Raw genomic sequence first — 22569 nt, forward strand, 5'->3', positions numbered from 1 at the left:
TCTATATGAGAAGGTATCAATTTGTACAAGTACAGATTTATTTTGGTTTAATGTCTTTAGATATTGTAAACATTCTGGAAAAGCTACTGTGTTTTTTCTCCACGATGACCTTTTCGTTTTTAGACTAGAAAATCCCAGGACATGGTGGCTATTACCAGTTGGAAAAGTTCTCAAGGATTTTTTCTTCTTTTGGTACTGCTTAAGAAAAACTACCTTAAAATGCTGGAAAGTATTGTCCCACTCAATACAGATTGTGGAAACACAGGAGCAAGATCCAAACAAATTGTGATATACAGTGCCCGTCTACTTATGTTTGTAACCCGTGTGGCATCAAAAACCGCGGGGCGCAGTTGCGTTAACCGGCCTCTGAATTTTTGTCACATTCTGTTGACAAGTCTTGTCTCATGAAGAAATGCCTCACCGAGAGAGTCACGGAAGAAGAAAAATGCATTTCACAAAAGTACAATGTTGTGACTTGATGATTAGGTGTTATTGATGCTATTTTAGTGACACACACTTCGTTCTCGTGCCATAAAGTACTTTCCAAGGCGGGATCTGGGGGGAGAGTTTTACAGTTCAGGACTGTGCTGGGCATTGCACACGCAAATCCACATAAGCAAACGGTTGTTTTATACCTCTGATGTTATCCCAGCAAGATACACAGGCAAACAGCAAAAAACCCCCCAAAAAACCCAAAACAAACCAAACATACTTCGTGAGACCTTTTTAGGCTTGAAGCCCTGTCACACGGTGAAAAAAAAAAAAACGCCGGAAATTCTTGTTCGAAATCGTAAAGGCGTGGAAAAAAAAGTTGCATGGGCTTTTTAAAAAAAAAAAAAAAAAGAAAAATTAATTTCTATTTTTCCTCCCCTCCTCTTGCCCGCAGCCTCTCGCTGCTGTTTCCCCGCCGTTTCATCATGCAGCTGCCGGGAGCGGGGGCCGAGTCCGGCCTTTTGGAGGTGGCAGGACTGGAGCACGTCGTGCGTGTGTGTGTGTGTCTGTCCCCCCCTTCGGCTTTGCCTAAAACCCGCTTTTTTTTTTTTTTTTTTCGGCCTTTGCACCCGAGGCGGTAGCCCCGCGGGAGTCCATTTTAGGCGGGCGGGCCGGTGCCGGCCGTGGGCGGTCTCGAACCCGCGTCCCGGCCGCGCCCCCGCGGCGGGCGGTGCGAGGGGCGTGAATCATCCCCACGAATACACAACGCTGAGAGGTTGTGGCAGTAGAGAGCCGAGTTTGGGTTGGGTTTGTATTATTTTCTTTTTTTTTATTATTATTTTATTTTATTTTATTCCCCCCCACACACACTCTCTCCTCCCCCCCCCCCCCAAAAAAAAAACAAACCAAAAACATGGCTGAAGCCGGGACGGGCTTTTTGGAACAGCTGAAGTCGTGCATCGTCTGGTCCTGGACTTATCTCTGGACGCTGTGGTTCTTCATCATGCTCTTCCTGGTCTACATCTTAAGGGTGCCCCTGAAGATTAATGACAATTTAACCACAGGTAGGACGGGATTATCCCCCCCCCCCCTCCATGTCCTCCCCCCCCCCGCGGGCAGCCCGACGACCCCTTCCCCCGGGGGGCGGACGCCCCCCGGGGGAAGGGGTCGTCGGGCTGCCCGCGGGGGTGGAAGAACACCCTTGTCCTCCCCCCTCAGATGCCGGGTCTGTGGAGGGAGCGTGGGTTTTCCCTTCCCCGAAACATCCAGGGGGGATCCCCGGGGCTTCCCCCCGCACCCGGTTGCTTGCTGGTGCTTGAAGGTCCAGAGATAGCTCAGCTCGAGATTCCTCCTTGGGAGTTGTGCCGCAGAAGTTGGGGGGAAGCTGGGGGGATCCCGGTGTCACCCCAGTGCTTTTTTTTGTGCGTGTGTGTGTGTGTTGGCGGGTTAAGAGAAATGAGCTGCTGCCGGTGGTGTAAGCGCTTCTCTCCTGCCCGCTGGAGTTGAGCTGCCGGAGGGATGCTGCGATGTCCTTCTGCTGGGGTGTAAGGGCGGTGGTGGCACTCGGAGGAGCTCCTCGGGCTCCTCTTGTGTCCTGCCAGAAGAGGTAAAGGAGTCAAGATGACTTCAGGAGTTGAGGGCGAGCTGTGGCCGTGGCCCAGCTTGCTCTTCTCTGGGGTTGTTATTTCATGCCGGACTTTTCCTAAAGGAGTCAACGTAGTGATTTTTGACTAGCAGGCTCTTTGAGGGAAAAAACAAACAAAACCAAACCACGTTTAATTTTCAAGTAGTGGCTTGAACTGTTTATTCTGGTTTTACTGTGTAAATGATAGGAAGGAATTCTTCACTGTGAGGGTGGTGAGGCACTGGCACAGGTTGCCCAGGGAAGCTGTGGAATGCCCATCCCTGGAAGTGTCCAAGGCCAGGCTGGATGGGGCTTTGAGCAGCCTGGTCTAGTGGGAGGTGTCCCTGCCCATGGCAGGGGGTTGGAACAGGGTGATCTTTAAGGTCCCTTCCAACCCAAACCATTCTATGATAAATAGAAAAACTGCTAGTTCCCCCCACAATGCCCTGCTTTTTCTGTACTTTTGAGAATGACCGAGGATTTCAGGGGCTTGGGCAAAAATATGCAGCTTGTTCAATTCACGAGCCTAAGTCAGGAGCAACCAAAAGTAATTTACATCTCGTCTGCGCCTGGTCTCGGTTCATTTCCATAACAGGCTTATCTTTGATGTCGACGGAGTAAGTGTGTAAATACAGACCCAGTTGCAGGGCAGTTCGTTCTTTCTGGGAGCTTTCTTAGGAGCGGGTGGCATGTGTGTGTTTGAGGGATTCCAAAGGAGAATTGTCTTTGTGGAAAATTCTTTGTTTCTTTGAAGCATAAAAAAGGACCTCAGTTATTATGGGGAATATGCTTGTATTCGGGGAGTACATGGAGTGGAATTAATACCTTTTCTTGTAGAATTTATGTTATACTCAAGCATTATTTTTTTTTAACAGGATTAAAACTTTTATTGTGCATGTGATAAAAATTAGATATCGGCTTATTCTTCTGCAGGCTAACAAGTAGTAAGGGTACGAGTTTGGTGGAAGATTATCACTGTTGCAGTGGACTTTGCTTTGACTGTTAAGGCTCAGTAAGGTACTATGTCACTGCTATACTGAATCAGCAGTAACTTACGTCGTGTTAGCCACTCTGAATCGGGCAGTTATGTCTTTATCTTGAAATTGCTTATTCTTCCTTCTTATCTACTGTGATCATTTTATTCCCTTCCCCTGAAGAAGGCGGTTTGTTTTGGGGGCAGACGAGCCGTAACCCACGCGGCATCCCTGCTGCTGGGAAGCCGAACCTTATCTGAGTGCTCTTTGCCCGTCTTTCTGGCCTGTTCTCATTTGATAAGCCTTTGGCGAATCCAGCATCAAAGAATAATTAAAAAAAAAAAATAAGAAAAAGGTTCAGCATGCTGCAATTTTCACTTCAAGCGTAAGCGCAATTAAAACTGACTTTTAAATACAATTTTGGTCAGATTTTCTCCATACGTCTTCGAACAAGTATCCTGTTTCTTTTGACGTTGCTGCACGCTGATTAGAGCAGGATGTAATTCTTGTTGCTTGATTCTTAATAATTTATGTAGTGCATATGTCCCAGGTAAACATTGCAGGCCACGCTTGTCAAGCAAAAACATCAGAATGCTTTATATTATCATTTTCACTGTTGGAAAAAAATGGCAGGCATCCATCTGAGACCTAATCAAACCCCTCTGATTTTTTTTCCTGAATTTGAACTAATTTGAATTAGTAATTTGAACTAATTTGAATTTTTTGAGCTAATTCTTGCTGCACTTTCTCATTTGAAATGTTACTCCGTCCGTCTTCAGCTGAGTCATCTTGGTTTTCGTTGAAACATCCCAAAATGCAAGTAAAATGACAGCATGAGATCTGTAAACGGGAGAGGTTTTCACAGCTGTGTGTTCTAAGCATCGAGGGGGTTAAAAAGACTGAAGAAATTACCAGTAAATCCCAAAGTGTGTGATGAAAATGAGTTACCAAGGGAGAACAATAGGCACAATATGGCCTTTATGCATCATCTGTTCCTAAATGGGGTTTATTAAAAAATCAGCACTGGCAATAACATGGGGGGTTTTTTGCTTTGTTTTTCAAAGCTTTTGTGAATGGATTAAAACTGATCTGATTTAGTGCGGATTTTTTTTCCCCAATCGATCACACAGTGGGATACTGTCACTGGTTTAAGGTTGGTCATAAAGTACCACAGAAAATGGCCCCAGATGTGATACTAATCAAATGGATCTCAGTGATGGGAAAATAATAGTATAAATGTTGCTACTAAAACTTCTGCATGACGTAAAGAAATAATAAGGTGATTAAAAACAGTGACTGGGCATTTTCCCAGAACAAGCTGGATCTGCTGGTGAGTTGAGGCCAAACAAACTGGTTTTCAGTACCTACCAGACGCGGGCTTAGACAGCCAGTGAGAGAAATGCGGTTCTGCAGGTGTGATGTGCACTCCAATGAAATAGGGTTTTAAAAAGACTTCAGGTATTTAGATCAAACACCTGAACCTGAGTTGACAAGAGGGCGGCTGTGATATGAAGGACGAGTGTGGCATGTAAGGCAGAGTAACCTACCAGAGGGACTGGCACTTCCTACTGCAGGGCGAGTTTGTTTTTCCATGCCTGAAGTCAATATTTTTAAAAGGAAGTTGAAAAGCTGGAGAAGATAGTGGAAAAACGATTTGAGGGCTGGAGAGAAGCATCAGAATAAGAGATTTCGCTTGGGAGACGACTGGATTACAGTAAGGAGGTATTGTCATGGGGGAGAAATAAATGTCCTTTTAATCATGAAAGGAATAATAAGAACAGATGACTAGAAGCAGAGGGCAAACTCAATTTAGTCATTATTAGGCATTAATTTTTAATGAACTGTGGATCAGCTGCTATCAGAACCTTTGGGTTTTCCCATGTCTGAAAGTCTTTAAATCGTATGGCGAAATAGGAGTCACTGGTGTTCAGACAGCCTGAAATCTGGGGGTTGGAACTAGATGATCTTTAAGGTCCCTTCTAACCCAAACCATTCTATGATTCTGTGATAAATTGGTTTTCGGTGGGGCCGTGGGCTGGGCGACGACGGCCGTCAGAGTAATTACAGGTGGTTTCACTAAGCCCAGTGGTAACTTCTAGGGGTAAGTTTTATTAAGATGAAGTGTGGGGCTTCTCTTTTCCCCCCTCTTTTGGTGTTGTACGGATGTGCACGCCCCCAGCATTTGGTAGGTGTGGTAGTGCAAGCCCGTCACCCCGTGTGTCTCACTGGGCTTCCAGGCTTGAACGGTCTCGCAGCCTGGGGCAAGCGTAATTTCAGTATCCTCAGTGGACTAGATTCCTGTGGTATCCTCAAAGGGAGAGCTAGTCTGTCATATAGAAATATTCACGTTAAATCTGATTTTGGTGTTTCATGGGGTTGGTTTTTTTCCATTTTGTTGAAGCTTGACATACAAATGAAATCATAAAATCCTTTATGAATAGGGGCATTTGAACTATTATAACACTACCACACCATTAGCCAGGAAGCAAGAGAAGAGACTTAATAGGCCAGGCTAAAATATTGAATACAGAATAAGTAGTTCAGGAAGCGGATGTTATCATTTTATTCCAAAATAATTAAAATAAACTTCATTATTTTATATAACAAGCTTTATTTTCATCCCCTGTTGGCACTTGCACAGTTTCTGAATGCCACGTTAATCTGAACTAAGACACACCTCTTCTAAAAATGTGCAACCCTGCTTGTTTTTCCTGACATAACAGTTTGGCTTTCTATTCATATCCTAAGAAGGAGAGAGTCCCACAAATTAAACAGTTTCTGGTGATTTTATTTATCCTTTCAAAGTGCAGCAGAAAGATGGATTTAATAATAATTAAGTACAATTGGCTAGTGATGAGGCAGACAGGAGGAAACCTTTGGGCTGACGAGGGTAGAGAAATCAGAAAAAATGATTTCCTAAAAGTGTGAATAATAAATATGCGGCTATAAGCTCCGTGTTGAATCTAGCTCGGTCAGTGTCTGTAGAGTATTATTTCCTTTCAGTGGGACATCCCTCTTCAGCTGCACTGGAGCAAGGCCCCACACTGTTACCAGGTGAACATCTAGAGGAGGGAGGGTTAGAAACCTACAGCAGGAAAGAAAGCAAGTAGTGTTGTCCTCCCGGGCCCCTGAAGTCAGCGAGCCCAGGAGAGCCACAGCTGGAGGAGGAAAACCACATCACCTTGGTTAGGAGCTGGTGTTTCTGACAAAGTTGTGTTCTGGGGAACGTGGTGTTTTTCTTTTTTTTATTCTGACGTTCCTACTGAATATTTACCTAGGATCTTAATTAATGTGGGATTTGTGACCATGTAGGAGGCTTCTCTTAGAGCCCAGAGCCTGAAACACCGCACTCGGTGGTGGCCAGGTGGCCATCTGGAGCGGGGAAGAGAGAGGCTGATGTGTGGCACTGGCCAAGGCCAGGTTACTCCCTCACAGTCAGGATTTGTGCGTGCACAGGCAGGAGGACGGAGCGGACGTGTTCCGAGTGTCTTCTTTCTTCCCTGTAAAATTAGGATAACAGCACTTCATCCACAACTCTGAAGACACAGAACTGAGGGGTTTCTGAGCAGCCGGATGCTATGGTGATCTGGTCCACCTCAGATGCGTTTACTGATGCGTGCATGGCACGGGCTTTGGTAAATAAAATGCTCAGACCACTTCTGTCTCACTGAACCCTCATTTTATGAAAAATCTCTGGTATTTAACTGTGCAAGAAAGCTGGGTGTGACTCCGTAAGCAGAAATACTGAGGGAAATGAAGAGGTGGAGCATGCCTCTCGGGTTTAGGCTGTGCTGTCTTGGGGTGGTGGTTGGTTGCTGTCAGTGAAGCTCATCTCATCTTTCTGATCTTCCCTTTTTGGCCTTCCTGACCTTGCCGATCTATGCTGGGCACCGCTGCAGTGTGCTCCGATAGGTTGCAAAGTGAGAAATAAGTAACTACTTACTCCCATTGTCTCAAATTCAAGTAGCAGCAGCAAACATTCACCTGTTATTAAAATTTAACTAACAGTCGCTTTTTTTCTGCTGGCGACATTTGGCCATCCGGAGCTGCCTGTGCGTGGACCTACGGTGATAAACCACTCTTAGGACAGAAGGCTTCTTGTTGGTGTGGGGCTGGGACCAGACACCTGGGGGTTCGTCCTCCTTGGCCAGGGAGTGCGGCTGCTGGCATCTGCGCCATGTGCTTGGTTGCCGTAGGCACGGTGCGTGTCGCGGTGTGTGTGTTTGCTGCGATAGCATCTTGACAGCGCAGTCAGGAGGTGCCATTCCCCTTCATCAATTTAAGCCTGGGAAGCTAATCATGAGGGTTGGAAAACATTAACCTGATGAAGGCCAGGGAATTTCAAATGGATTAAAAATGAGTGAACAGCTTCTTTCTTTTGAGAAAAACTGAAGGACGGTTATTTTTACGTTTGTGGACTTGCTTGTAGTTGCTTGGCCTTCTATGAAAGTCATCTGCTGTCATGATGGGTTTCTCTGTAAGTGTCTGCTCTGTGAACCACGGAAGCGAGTGTGGTGATGTGACCACAGAAAACCTGGAGCAGAATTCCTATGCCACCAAAAGGGGATGGAGAAACTCGTAACTCCCTGCTAGTGCAGTATTGACTTCTTTTTTCTTTTTTTTTTTTCTTTTTTTTCTGTATGAACTAAACAGTCGAAAGGAAAATTTTAAATACGTGACCACTTCTGCCAAGGTCATCAATAATTCTGCATATGGATTTCATAAAATAAACCATATCAGTTACATATAGATAGTTTGCCCACTGACACCAAATCACTTGTCTTTTAATTTTTGTGTTTCTCAGAATGTCAGGGAAGTCCTTTCTAAATATTTGAGTTTATTCTGAGTTTATTCTTCTGCAGTGCCTAATGGAATTAAACACTATTTTGTTTACTGTTAACCTCCGTCTTCAGCTGTATCAGTTATAGCACCGCCAAGCATTTGTAGCGCTGCTGAGCCTCCAGACGGGGTTTGGATGTTAGAGGTTTCTCTGGCCTGCTTTTTTGGGTTTGGCAAAAAATTAGTTGCTGCCTGGATATAGGCTAGTATTCAAGAGGTTATTGTACAGCAGATTTTAACCATTTTACGGACGTATTTTCAGCATGGTATGCTTGGAAATTCTCTCTTAAATTTTTCTGGAAAATAATGTAATGTGCATGAAAGAAGCATGCCATTTTTGACAAGAGTCTTTATTGATGAAACTTGGGATTCTTACAACAAAATGGGGGGGAAATCCCTAACAGAACTTGATAGATCATTTCCTGATGGACATAGAGTACAATGATACAGGAGGACATTTGTTTTCTACGAATTTTGACATTTCTTCATAGGTTTGAATTTTTTGATTTAGCTTAATTTTTCAATCAGCATCAAATGCAGGGAACTGAGTGAAGTTTGTAGCAGATGCTAGGTTTTCAGAAAGTACTTCTTTAAGAAACTGACTTTCATACTAAAAAAGCTCTAGAAGATTTGCAGCCAATATTTCAGGGGAAATATGTAAGCCAGAGCCTTCAAAATAATATTTGATAAAATCTTGAGTGAGCTTACTGTAACACTGGCTGATATGCTACACGGAGTTGTACTGCCAGCTTCTAACTGAAGTCTAATGTCCTCCGTGTGCCGATGAAAATCTTAAGAAGTGCTCCTAAAACTGCGTATATGTAGTGGGATTTTCTCAAAGGATCCACTGAGTGCCCGGATAAATTTAGCCCAAAAGAACATTAGCCGTTCACAGAGGTCGCAGGTCCTAATTGCGAGCGTCTGTGAAAATACTACAATTCTAAATTAAAAGGAAAGGAAAAATGTGAAATAGATTATTTTTTTTTTCCCCCTGTGATTATTTTGTAAACAAAGCAAATGCAAAAATCTAGGTGCTAAATTTGCATTTGTGAAAGACACAAGAAGTGCTAAGTGGTGTCAGTGCCTAAAGGACTGAAAAGAGAGAAATACATAATTCTGCACCAAATTTATGTACCTTAAGTGAAAGACAGAAGGATGGGATACCTGCCTGGAGAGCAACACCTAGCAGGAATTAGGAAGATGACGTTGGACAAAACAGGGGTTTTTGGGGGTGCCTGTGTTTTAAAATGGATTCTGAAAACTGCAGCATCTCTGAGAGGAATTACGCAGAATCTAGGAAAAATACATGGATAGCGTAAGGAAGCTCAAACCGTTCATCTAATCACAGAAAAGCTACAGAAGCAATTTGACAGTAGCTAAGGAAGAGTAAGAGCTTTAATCCAGTTGACAAACATATAGTGAGCTTCCTAAATATTTGGAGCTTAAATGCATGTGTTACACTTGGCAGAACTGGAGACAAATCATCTGTGGTCTGAAGAAGCAGCCTGGCTGTGAGACACGCTGCGTGCCGTGCCCTCGCTTCGATAGAAACCAAGAACTGAGAGGTGGTTGCTCACACTGTAAACTGTGTGATGGGAAGGAAATAGCAGGTACTAACGTAGCCTTTAATGTAGGGGAGACAAACCATAGAGGAGTGGGTGGCTGCAAGCTGAATCCAGAGGAATTCACATGGAAAGTATGTTTTTAATAGAGATTTTTGAAGATGTGTGCGTTTGGACCTGGCTGCTAGGGCAGGTGATGGTTTTACAGCTTTGGCTGTCATGGTATCAAGACCGTCAGTGTGATGAGGATTGCCAAGCTCAATAGAGGGGGAACGGGAACGAAACCTAATGGCCTGTGATAAACAGGAGAGCTGACTAGTAAAAACGCTATCATGCTGAGATTAAAAAAAAAACCCAGCACCCAGCTGGAAGCGATTGCTGACGGCGTGCAGGTGCGTTGTGCAAGCACGGCGGCTCCCATCGTCCCTGGATGTGCCAGGACTCTTGTGCACGTGCCAGAGTGCCGTCCCCACCAGTTCCAGGGTTTCTGCGTGCAGCTTGGTCAGCTGGCAAACTCTGTGCTTAAGGGAGAGTTATTTGTCTTGTTGGCAAGAGGTAAAGCAAATAAAACCACCTAAGGGGTGACTTATGTTGGATGACCGAGCAGATTCTTCTGGACTTCAGTCTACAGCAATGAACATCCCTGTCAGAAAATGATGAAGATATTGTCCTTCGTGGGGCAAGTCAGGATTCAGGTGTCTTATAACAAGGCTAATTATTTAAGAAGTCGTTTTATATTTAACAAAATAAGCCCTTACTCCAGACATCTGTTGGTATGTTGAATACGACTGAGAGTTATGTTAAACTGTACAGGGAGAACCAAGGCACAGGGAAGTAAGACCCTAATCCTGCAAATCTTTAATGGCATGATTTACAAGCATACGTCCAGGGGTTTACTGCAAAGGTAATTAAGGGACAAGAATTCTTAATGACTGGGGCACAAACAGTTTACCAAGGTACTGCAGGAAGCCTATAGCAAAACAGGGGATAAAGTCCCCAGTATCTTCAGTCCAAAGGCAAAATTCCCTCTTGCAATTTGATGGTCGCATCTAAGTTTCGCCTTTTTTTACCGGAGCTACTTCAGGAACATATTTAGGGCATTTGTCAAAGAATTTAAGCTAAAACCTAGCTTGGTCCTGTGGTCAGACTGTGAGGTGCTGGTGGGGATGTTGCTCCTCCGTTGGCTGTTACAGGGGGTGTCTGAAGGCTCCTTCCACCTGTTTTTAAATTAGCTCTTTGTGGCACTGGAGGCATCTATTGAAAGATTGTATTATAAACTCCAGCTCGTCCTCGTGTCTGTGAAGTGTCGTGTGGACCAGTGATGCTGTGTAAATACTAATGAGTGAAAGTTGCTTTGTAAACTCCCAGCACAGGCTAATTGGATTTTTGTGTGTGTGTGTTTCTTAGTTGGGCGCTGCAGAAGGGCAATCGATTTTAACACCGAGAACGCTAAGCTTAAGCAAGGATAATGCATTTAAAGACAAGAGTTAATGTCACGCTTTCATCAGACAGAACAAACAAGTTGTTACTGTTAAGCCTGAGGAAAGGACCTAAATTCAAAGTCCAAATCAAAACTCGCCAGCTGCTGTGAGAAGACAAAGATTTATTATTGTGGAGTCTAAACTGAAGATTTATCACTGCGGTAGGGTCCATGCTTAAGTGATTAAGTACACTTGAATATACCAATTAGAAGGATGAAAGCTATAGGGCAAAAATGAAATTATTCTTCTGCACAGTGTGCCAACTGCAACCATGAGATTCAATTTCCAGCTCACTTTCTAGAAATAAACTTGGCTTATTAAATGTCAAGCCTGTTAGGTTGATATGTTAGGTCTTGTGCTTAGCCGCAAGACACTCAGAGATCAGATTTAAAGGACAAGAAATGTTATCGTCATTGTTGTTTTATTTTGTAAGACTGACATGCATTTCTCAAGAAAATGTGCTTGTAACCTGAGAGATCCGTAGATGTTGATCTTCACATAACTAAATGTTTTGATGGCACTGCCTGTATGTTTTATGCTGAGGACTGAAAATGGTTTACAGTATGGCTTGGTCTGGAGCGAGGTTATATGATCTACTAATGCACTTAATCTTCCATGTGAAATTTCTCTTGCTATTTTTAATTCCGAAGTGAACTTGATAGCATCATGCCGAGCCGGTATGTTTTATGCAAATCTCAGCTTAAAGTCCCGGACTAGTCATTTCCTCAGAGACAAGGTTAAACCAAGACCCCCTTAGTAGAGGGCATGCAGCTGGCCTGTCACACCCTGTGCAGGGGACGAGGGGACAGAGTGTCCCAACCTGTCTCACCCTGTGCAGGGGATGAGGGGACAGAGTGTCCCAAGTGCGACTCAAACCACTTCTCGAGCAGAAGCTGACTGTGCGCAGCAGCAGGATGCTGTGGCTGAGCTGACGAGCCCTACCTGTGGAGAGAAGGAGCTGAGGAGGTCTCATGGAGGGCTGCACTGATGCAGACCTACCGCTTTTAGGGGTAGAAGTGTCTCCTCGACAGAGGTTGACTTTGTGGATTTATCTGCCTGATAGGAGTAGGCTTCTGTACCGTGTTGCATTGGCTGGTGTAGCAGTGTCTCCTGGTCCCTGTGTCCATCCATCCAGCTCTTTGGGTTAGGACAAAAGAGGAATGATAAAAGCACAGGAGAATTTCCTTAGCAGTAAATATTGCCCTACATACTCCTAACTTGGATTTCCCTCCAGAAAGCCTTGTCGACAGTCCATGGTTTTAAAGTGCTGAGCACAGCTGTGTTAGCAGCAGCCTCAGAAGCCATGTAGTCTTGGGGGGAATGCAAGCCATGAGGAGCTCTCGTTAGCTCCAGGACTCATGAAGATGCCCAGACTGCAGGATTTGCCTAGACCTGGCAAGCGAGGATTTGGCCAGTGTTACAGTCGGGGGTGTTTTGTGGTTCTGTGGGAACCAGGGTTTTCACCCTTGATGTCCTAGCGTAGGGCCCTGCCTCTCGTGAGGAGCAGGTAGGAGCTGTGTTGTGTGGGACTAGAGGTGGATGGGGCTCTCTGGGTCCCTGACTCCAGTCCTCAGTCATATTTTACATTATCTTCCCATAAACCACCGCACTGGAAGATATTTCTGGAACCTGATAGCTCTGATGGTTAGTAACCTTGGTCTTACTCCAGCCCAGATGTAGTCATGGCTGGTGTGCACACATTTGCTCTCATGACAGCTCTCTCATTCAGAAACTGCACCACCGCCACAAGGACTGGTTCCCAGTGCCCTTACATGGGGTTTTCCCTCCCCATCCTCCCCTTGTGAGGTTCAGTCAGTTAGGCTGTCCTATCCTGCTCTGCTAAAACGGCTGGATGGCCTTGATCATACTAGTAATACTCTGCTCTTTCATTTTTTTTCATCCATTTCGTAATTGGGTAACCAGCGTTGTATGCTGTACCCAAAGGTAAGGCTTCATTAACTGCCTTATGTAGTGTAATTCATCTTTCTTGCCTTCCACTAGAAATATTTTGTGGTGTAGTCAAATGATTAAAATTTCTTTTTTTTGTGTCGGTACCTCCTTGGTGGTCGTAGCAGTATGTGGTCTATAGTAGATGTGGACCTGTCACACCAGCTGACCAGCTGCGAGCAGAAACCCTTCCTGCTCCCTTGCCCTTTGCACCATTAACTTTGATCCAGTTTCTCTGGCAGCTCCTACCAGCTGCCTTCTGGTTTTGGTAATGAAAATATTCAGTAAAGTTCAGTTGACAGCTCACGGGCTCTTCTCTTAGCCCAGTGCTCCCAGGCAAGCTGCAGGTTTCTCCATCTCTGACAGTTCCTCCCTCTCTTCCTCACGTCTCCTATTTTAACTAACTTCCTATGGCACTGTCAAATACTTTACTGAAATCCAGACAGTTTAGAGCTACTCATTTTTCTTGGCTAGAAAACTAGCTATTTTTTAATAAAGAGACACATCTGTTTGGTCTGGCATGAATTATTTATTTTGTGTTTCATCCAATTTTTCATTTACCTCTGTTGCTTAATTTATTGTTATCTTTAAAATTCTGAAGTTTCACATAGTACTGCTTTGTCAGCAGTGCAGTAGGCTGGGTCTGTATATCAAATATAGAAATATGAGGTATTCTGGCATAGTATGGGGAGTTTCATCAGTTTATTAAAACTCTCTTGATGCTGGGCTTGGTTTTCAAATGCCACTTGTTTCAGTGAGGTGGTTTATGCATATTCCCTTCGTCTCACACTCAGCCGTGTCTTGAACGTGTTAAGCTCTTTGAATTATACCTCTGTTTCTCCTGTCACAATATCTCTTTTCTTGCACTCACTTTTATATCTTTTTTCCTCCACATTCGACAGTTTTGTTCCCATTCAAAAGCAAAGTAAGTGTTCACTTTGTTTTTGGGACTGCTGTATCCTATTTCTTACCTTGCTGTCTCATTTTTTATTTTGTTGAAGTAATCTTACTGGTTTACTGTGTTTATTTTGGTATATATATTAAGTGTTTTTATACAACTCTTAAGGTATAACTCTGACTTCTAGCAGATACAGTTTTATTTCTGTGCCTTTTGTCCTTGACAAAGCAGATGGGAATGTTTGAACTTCCCAGGTCTTGGTGGGGTTACTTGTACAGGGCTGATGTTGCTTTGTATTAAAGCCTCAGCTGATAGATTGGTATCTACGAGGTAGAAATGGAATTTAACTTGCCATGGTTATTTTGAGAAGTCTGTGTTGCAATTCTGGCCTCCTTGAGGCAGATGGCAAAGCTCCTGCTGACTCTGATGAAATTACTGTGTTGCTCTGAGAGTTTTTTGACATTAGGTCCTGGTAGAAGAAGGTATTTAACATGGATGACTCCCAAAAACCCCCCAGCAATTTGAAATAAGTCTGCACATTTGCTGCCTTCCTGTGTTTGGAACATCATGGGTGTCAAGAAACTGAGAACTGACAGCAGTGCAGGTTAGACAACATGAAATAAAGATCTTCAGTGAGTATTATGTGTTTAAAAAAAGCTGACTTGTCTAAACCTAAGCTGCGAAGTTTCTCAGGTGCTTTTATGTTTAAAGAGTTTTAATCAGTTATCTTCCCACACATTTTTTGAAGTTCTTGAAGTTGCAAGATAAATTTTTGGGTTTACAAGGTATTTTAAGCTTTCTGACAATATGACAAATTTTACATGACATAAGTCAAACCCAGTAATTAGTAAATCACTCAGCTGAAAATTTTGGGTGCTTCAAGTACTATTCTACTGTCTTCTAAAACTCAGGTAGATCTTGGTAGATCCCAATTTTTCTGCAGGCCACATTCAAGCTGGCAATGACTGATTATGGAACAACACCCTTATTAGGCAACTTGTTTATTTAGGTACTGAATAATTATATAGTTCTGTCCCCCTTGTGTTTGATGGTCTAGGTCTGGAAATGGTCTGTCAGTTGGGATGTCAGTGATGTGCAGGCCTAGTCAGCATTGTTTGCTGCTTTCCTTAGGCCAGCTAGTAATACAGGCTTGAAATAAATATCCTATAATATCTTTGTTACAGATCTGTCCTTCCCTAGGTAAGGTGGGATTCCTCTTAGTGGATGGCAGAAATGCGTGGGTTTGTACACCTCTGTACATTCCGCTTTACCTCAGGGCCGTGAGGGGCCATTTTGTTTGTAGATGCAAACGAGACCAGCTGCCGCTCGGTTATTGTTCGGCGGTTCAGCAGCTCTAAATGCTGACCCAGCCTGGTTCATTGGGAGGGCGACTGCCACCCTGGGATCACCCAAGATGGTGGGATCTTGGGTCCTCTTATCCATATTACGACCCCTTTGCATCTTTGCAGTGGACCCGTACAGCTTGGACTCAGAGCTACAGAGGGGGGTTGCTGGTTTAGCCCAGGGTGAACACTGGAGGCTTTCTTTGTTTAAAAACAACCAAGCTAACAACCCAGCACAGGGAGAATCCATGGAGAGCCTCTCTGGGCATTGAGCTCCCTCCCTTACATACACAACCCTCTGTAAACTGCCGTCATCCTCTCTCCAGCACGCATGCACGTGACCCTTCTGCACGGGCACAAAAATCAATAATAAACAGTAAATGAATAACGAAAGGCCTGCCAACCAAAATCTCCCTTGTTTAGTTTTGCGTTTCTTCTCCTTTTCTAATGTAATGTGACAGAGAAGCATTTAAGGGAGAAGGATGCCAGGAGCAATGAAGTTTTATGAAGCCTTTTCTCACAAAGGCCTTTGTTTTAGGAGCGAAGGGGCTGGTGGTGTTGGGGGGGAGGCGACATCCCCTCGCACGGCAGGCTGTGGCTGCGGTGGTCCTCGGCTTAGCCCTTCAGAAACTTTCTCCTTGCATAAGGATCAGAAACCCATTACGTTGATGGAGTAGGTAGGGATGTGTCTCATGTCAGGACAGCTCTCTGAATGTATTCTTATTTGTCTATGGAAGGAGTAGCATATAGCTGTGTCCTCACCAGCTGTACCTGAGCCCACCCTTTAACTACGGGCTCTGTCCTCTTCCTTCCCCCCTCCCTCCTTAGATTTTTATCCGCCTTTGGTCTTTAAGGTGAGAATAAATCAGTTTTGAAAGTATCTTCTCTGTTCCGCTTTTTAGCATTACTTTATTTGGGGTATGTATTTTAAATGCACAGGCTGGAATTCTATCTACACGGCAGTGTTTTCAGAAGCACCCGTGGTATTTCATCACCTAGATGCTTGAGTCAGCCATCAGTTTACTTATTAACGCGTGCTTATTTATATACTCTTTATAATAAGCATAGTAATAAACCAGAAAGGGCTTTGCTAACTGTAAGAAAATCATTAAATATCTGATATACAATATAATATGTGCATCTACAATGGCACAATATCCTTTTACTCGTTTGTTAGTGCGATTCTGTGCTGTGTGTTGTAGATATTGCCTTTGCAGGAAGTTATGCTATCAGTTTGGAATAGAAGTTAATATTAATGAGAGATACGAGAACACCATAAAATAATAACAAACCAAAAATACATGCCAGTTCAAACAAGTTTGGTTACAATGTGTTTGCCTTCAGTGAGTGCTGTAGTTCAGCAAGAGGAACGTTGGCCGACCCGGGTCCTCGACATTGTTATTGAAATATGGGTCCCTCGTGCCGGGGGACTGCAGCGCTGCATGGCAGGAGTTGGGAACGGTCTGAAGATTGAATTCTGTTCTTAATTTATAGTGAACAAAATAAACTGCATTTTTATTTACAGAGGGCATTAACATTGCCGTTTGGCATGTTGCAGATAAATTTGTTAGAAAGGATTCGTTGAATTTGTTTATGAAGGGGATAAAATTATGCTTTCAATTCAGCAGATGTTTATCATGCAGAAAACTAACTAGAAGCCGATGCACTTGCATTTGAGTCACTTCCATTTCCTAGTGGTTGCTGTTCAGATGGGAACAGTAAGATCAGACTTTTGTTCTACGCTATTGGTGTGTAGGTATTTTTTTCCCCCTTGTCTTTGCTAATTCCCTTCCAGTCCTTTCCCTAGCCCTTGAGCTGGGCCTTGCCACCTGCCTCGCCGAGGCTGCCTTAAACACATTTTGCATTTGATAATGCGGTAACGTGGGCAGAAGTGGAAAAGTCCATGTGCAGTTTACGCACTAGATGGCATCCTGTTAAAGACGCAGGAGGCATCCGGGGACAAGGAGAGGCGGCTGCGGCCTGTGGGAAACGACCTCTGGAAAACCTGAGGTCTGTTTGTGTCTCAGAGATCTGACAAAGGGTTGCCATCAGTGTCCAATAGTGGACGCATGGACACACAGCCCAGCCCCATGCAGCAAACTTGTGAAAGTGATGGAGCCACTTCATACTCAAATGGAGATCCATAGCAGTCATTTTACATTGCATCAAGTTCTCTGCAGAAAGGAAGTATTAAGTTGAACACAGTCACAGTAAGAAATACAGTTGTAAGGCCATCCCACAGCTGATGTAGTTGTAAGGCAAAGTCAAGTCCCACCTTCAACCTTCAGAAGCCTGCTTGTGAGGTGGCCCTCTAGATTGCTTTCACAAGGTCAGATGAAAGATGAGGTTCATGAGAGCCAGGTCCTAGGCTACAGTAAATGGAAGGAAGAATGGTGACTGCCATAAAGACAGGTTATTTAAAGTTGGACAGAAAAATGGAAAATGCAGGACTAGAAGACTAATTGTTGACTTAAGATGTCTCATATTAGTCTTCCTGAAGCGATTACCGCAAAATAAGCTAGACCGAGAGTTTGAAGCAGTTGCGGTGATGGGTGCTGCAACTGTGTGCCAGTGCTCCTGCGGGCTTTAAGGCAGCAGGGACAATTTACACTGAAGTGCTGAGGAGGTAACTGCTACCGGCCTGCCTGCCTTTGCTCACCCCACTGCCTCAACAAAGCATTTTTACAGGCTTAAAATTCCCTGCCTGTCATTTTTAAGGCTCTGGAAAAGTCATGCTAGTTTAGGGGATTTTTTATCTCCCCCCTCCCCCTACAGCTGATCCATTCAGGCACCTGCAACTAGGGACACTGATACACGTCTTAAAAAATGATCCCTTTGATTCAATATCGTATTTATGAAAGAGGAATAAGTATGTTGCTAACTTTTAGCATTTGACATTTTTTATCAAGGGTTTGTCAGGAAAGGAGTCATCTCTTTCCTTAGAAGCTTATGTCTCCCTTGCTAAAAGAACTGTATAGCAGATTGTTCTTTTATAAATCATTGCTCTTTTATAAATCAAATTGACTGAGCTCTGGTTCTTTTCATTCAGTTTCTTTTCTAGCTGCTTGTGTTCATTCTCTGGACTGCCATTGATATTTTGTTTATGCACAGTAGCATCATTTAAAAATAGCAGTATGTAGGTGGTTGCAGCTGCTCAGACAGTTAAAACAGACTCTTCAACATCAGCTGCCTCTGGAATACCTCACGTCTACTTCATTGGCCTTTGATCCATGAGCTTATTTGGGGAATTTCAACTAGACTGGTGCTCAGGTGACTAGTCTCTATGCGGCTGTGTGTTAAATGCTAGCTCCCACCTTTATGTGATTTATCCAGACAGACCAGAGATAAATGTGAGCAATAAAGGATGAAAAATAGTATTGCAGGTATGGTTTAGAATAGGTTACAAAGTGCCAAGCAGGTCTCAGTGTTTTGTAATGTCAGGTGCCCACCTGCTTCATGGTTATTAAATTGATTTGTGTTGTGTATGGCTTATTGTAAGTCAGGGACTGCCTCAGCTAAGGAGACTTACAGTGAGGCATACTAGGTAGAAGCAATTCAAAGACTCAAAATTTTTGTCTGTAAAGTATTTGAGTAAGAGCAGTCTCAGCTGTGGTGTGTTTTTATGACGGATATTCATAAACGGAATAAAAGTATTAGTTAGTGTCTATGAAGGCAGCAGCTTAACTAAGATTTTAGAGAGATTTCAAGAAGAGAAAACAAGAAAATAAATTTCTATGGCTACCAGCAACTCACATCATTGAAAATCAAGGGCGTAGGGCTAGGTGTTCTGTTCTGGTGAGTCATCTCCTACGTCTCTTCGCATAATATATATTTCAGCCTTGTCCTCTCTTGCATTTTACATGGTATAAAATAGCATGTTAATTGGAAGGGCAGTGACTTTTAAAAAATACCTGCCTTGGTAGACAAGCCCTTGGCCCTTCCTTAGCTTACCACATCTTCTAATGCCATACAGCAATGGCAAGGTCAGAAGAATTAAAAGAAATTTAAGTAGCTTCCTATGGAAGTACTTTTAACAGCTAAATTTGTCCAATGGTGTTGTAACATCTGAAGCTGGGAACATATAAGTGACCATGAAATATGAGTGGGGCTCACTGCATTTTTTTGCATGAAAAACAATTCTTCGTATGTAAAGAAAAAGCCAAGTAATGCCTGGTTTATTGATTTATTTCTCAAGTGTTGCCCAGTATCATTTGAGTGTCAAGTTCTCATTTGCTCTCCAGATCTTAAATGAGTGCTTTCTCTCGTGCTCCCCCTCCACTTGTGTTTGAATTTACTTTTCTTTTGCTTTAGCCATATCACCGTGGCCCCTTCCCAAGTTCCGTGGCACGTGAAGAAACGCAAGACAATGATATGGAAAAGGTTCAAAATCCACGTGTCTCTTTCTTTTTACAACTTGGAAGCAAATATAGGTGAAAAGCTTCTGACGTCTAGCTCTGTGGGGAGAGTGAGAATATAAAACTTTCTTTCCATACTTGCATCCTCTATGACATCCTGGAGGAGCAATCGCAGATAATGCAAAATGTATTGCATCTTTGCTAGCATATATTTTAATCTCTTCTACTCATGCTCGGAACTAGGCTGCCTGCTTTCCTAGCAAAGGTCCTTTGATTGAAAATAAATAGGTGGGAAAGATGGGGTTTAATTGCCATGAAAGTTCATTTGCAGCGATCAGACGCATGAGTTCAGCGTGTTGTATGTGAGAATGGGTGATTGTGCTTAATAAGCTGGAGACTGGCATCTAGAGATTACTGAGAAGCAGTGTCTTCATTACCAAAACAGTGATTTCTGTCTCGCTCTCCCTCATGCAACATAGTTAACACCCACTTGCAATACTGCTGTAAAATCTTAGTGGAGGCAAAATCTTAACATTGCTGCAAAAGCAAAGGAATCCCTGGCTGTTAAGCAGCCCTGACCACACCTGGGAATACAGAGAGTAAAAACCAACTGAGTCACGGTTAGATTTCATTCAGCGTGAAAGCCAACGCGCTTGAAGCCTCCTATGGGAAATGCCTCACTGCTAGTGCCCACCGGACTTGTGCTCCAAAACCAGGTGTTACAGCTGGACAGATGTGGCAAGACAAAGTGATCTCACTTAACTCAAACACTTTGGTAACAGCTGTTTTGCTTGGTTCTGGTTGTGACCTCCATCCCTCAGGCAGGGCTGGCGTGTAGGTCGACTGCCGGGCTGTTAGGCCAGCAGACCCTTGGGAGTTACCCCAGGTAGGGGAGAGCGTTGACGACAGGCATTCACAGTGAAAAAAGCACTTAACGCCTGACCTGCAGCCAGAAATACCTGTCAGACCACAGCCTTAGTCTTGCTTTTGCAGAGTGTCACATAGCTGGAGTAAGCGTGATGGGTTGTGATACTAACTTGGGAAGAAAAGACAGTCTGCTGTTCAAACATAATATAATGCATGTTGAAAGCTTCTTCAGGGTACTCTGCAAATCATGAAACAGATTCTTGTTATCTGTAGAGCAGGGGTTTTTAATGTGTTCTTGGTATTTTTGAGCAGCATAGGAGTTTTTCTGTGTGCCAGCAGGCTGTGCTTCAGAAACTATGCAGAACATATGAACTGCCGGGGTACAGTCATGCGGGGCATTTCTAGTGTTCTTTTGGAGGAGGTGGGAGGTTGGTGTATTTCTTTTTTTTCTGAGAACAGGTAATACCAGATGCAGCAGACAATGTGAAATAACTCTTCATGAGCAGATGCCAGTCGTAATCTGCCTCTCCTCCTTCATCTGAAATTTAATTTCACATGCAATTTTGCCACTTGACTTTGCTTTTGTAACTCTTCTGGACGGTCTTGTTGTAATTCCAATTTTGAGTTTGCTAGTTCTTGACTTCAGCATCATCTTTTCATAGTGACTGTTTTAAGTAAATTATGTGCTTAATGAAAGCCTGTTTTCTTGTACAGTTCTCAGCTTATTTGATGGAATGGCTGCTTTATTGCCATTCTGCTTCTTTATTCTACATACACGTACAGTATCCCTTCTAGTTTAACTCTTATGTGACCTACACAATACAGATTTTTTTAATCTTACAATTTTTATTTTCACTGCTACATTTTCTTATACAATCATCTCTCTTGGATTGAGTGATAGTACTCATAAAGTATAGGTGAACTACACTACATAAAAGAGACTATGTATTTCATATTCTCTGCCATTCCCAACATTGTGTGTGTTTGGCTGGTTTGGGTTTTTTTTGCTTATTGGGTTTTTTTTCTGACTGTGGCTGCAGCTGTTGGTGGAGGGAGGGGATTCTGTTGAGCTGTGTACAGCAGTGCTCAGATTTTCTGCTCAATCTGTTGCTCTGTATGGGGAGAGAAGAAAATGCAGTCGTTGTGTTTTAAATTTAGTAACTTCTAGTAATTTTGATGATTACTAAGATCACTTTTCCAATTATAAATAAACCACATTGTTTAAAAATATTTTTGACTAGACTGATTTCTGTCCCCAAATTGGAACAGTCTGAGGAGAGTTTGGGAAAGAAATTACAGACAAGTTTTTGCATTCTTAACCGTAAATGGAAACAGAAGGGCATTGACTGACCAGAAGCTTTAATTTTATAGCTCTTGTAGCTAATGGAAAACACAATTTACTAAAAATGCTGTCAGATTTCGTTTGTCATGCTTTGGAGGTTCCTCTGGAGCTCTGTAGGTGGCTGAAGCCTCGGACAAACCCTTCTGTCTGATGTTCCTTGGGGGCTCTGGGGAGTGCTGAAAGCTGGATGTGAATAGGTGTTAGATGTCCTTTGGCGTGAGCAAAAGAGATAACCCAGCGTCATTGCCACTTGGGAGAGTAAGGCCAAGCTGGGAGACCCTTGAGAATAACCATGGGTTGTTGCAAAGCCAATTTCATATCATTGAAAGCAAAGTCTGAGGAATTCAATGTCTTCCTTCTCCAAATTGCTAGGAAAAGGCTGCAAAGTTTGGTGAAGTAGCTGGGTGGTTAGTTGAGCTGAAGGAGAGCTTACCAGGAAAAAAACCCCCAAATCTCGTCACTGCTTCTGTAGCTGTCCTGAATGCATCTACTTCCGTGGACTAAATTGGCTGTAGAGTTTATTTACTGATAGAGAGTCATCCTTCTTTTTACGTAGTTTTGCCAAGATTTATGAATTGAGGAGAGGGATAGCATGTGGCAGACAGGAAGGTCAATCAGATGAAGTTACTGATGTAGCCGAACATGAACAAACTGGTCGTTTGATGCTCTGGGCCGTCTCTTTGCCCTCCAAGAAGGTCACTGACTGTTGTCCTCTGTGTAAAGGTGAATCTCCTTCCAGTCTCTGACCATTAAACACATGGTGTCTTTTGGGGTGTCACTTCTGATCTCTCATCTTGGGGCCAGAACAGCTCTCCTGTGAGGAAAGGCTGAGCTGGAGAAGGCTCCAGTGAGACTTTATTGCAGCCTTTCAAGATATAAAGGGGGTTTATAAGACAGAGAGAGAC

At 43.4% G+C, this 22569-nt stretch overlaps 1 protein-coding gene across 2 annotated transcripts in view; it reads left to right on the top strand.

Moving 5' to 3' along the window:
* The first annotated feature begins 1219 nt into the window (after positions 1 to 1219).
* ST7 (suppression of tumorigenicity 7) overlaps positions 1220 to 22569 on the top strand; it is a 152256-nt gene continuing 130906 nt past the window's right edge. The window contains exon 1 of one of the 2 annotated variants that reach the window (XM_063323239.1): positions 1220 to 1239. Coding sequence is in view for 1 of the 2 variants with exons in the window: in XM_063323237.1 (XP_063179307.1) it covers positions 1346 to 1496 (151 nt within the window). In the remaining variant the exon portion in view is untranslated. Of the gene's footprint in view, positions 1240 to 1319; positions 1497 to 22569 lie in introns of those variants that run through there. The other variant, XM_063323237.1, reaches the window with a different exon arrangement.

Source organism: Chroicocephalus ridibundus, chromosome 1, assembly GCF_963924245.1.
Source record: "Chroicocephalus ridibundus chromosome 1, bChrRid1.1, whole genome shotgun sequence".
Classification (NCBI taxonomy): Eukaryota; Metazoa; Chordata; class Aves; order Charadriiformes; family Laridae; genus Chroicocephalus; species Chroicocephalus ridibundus.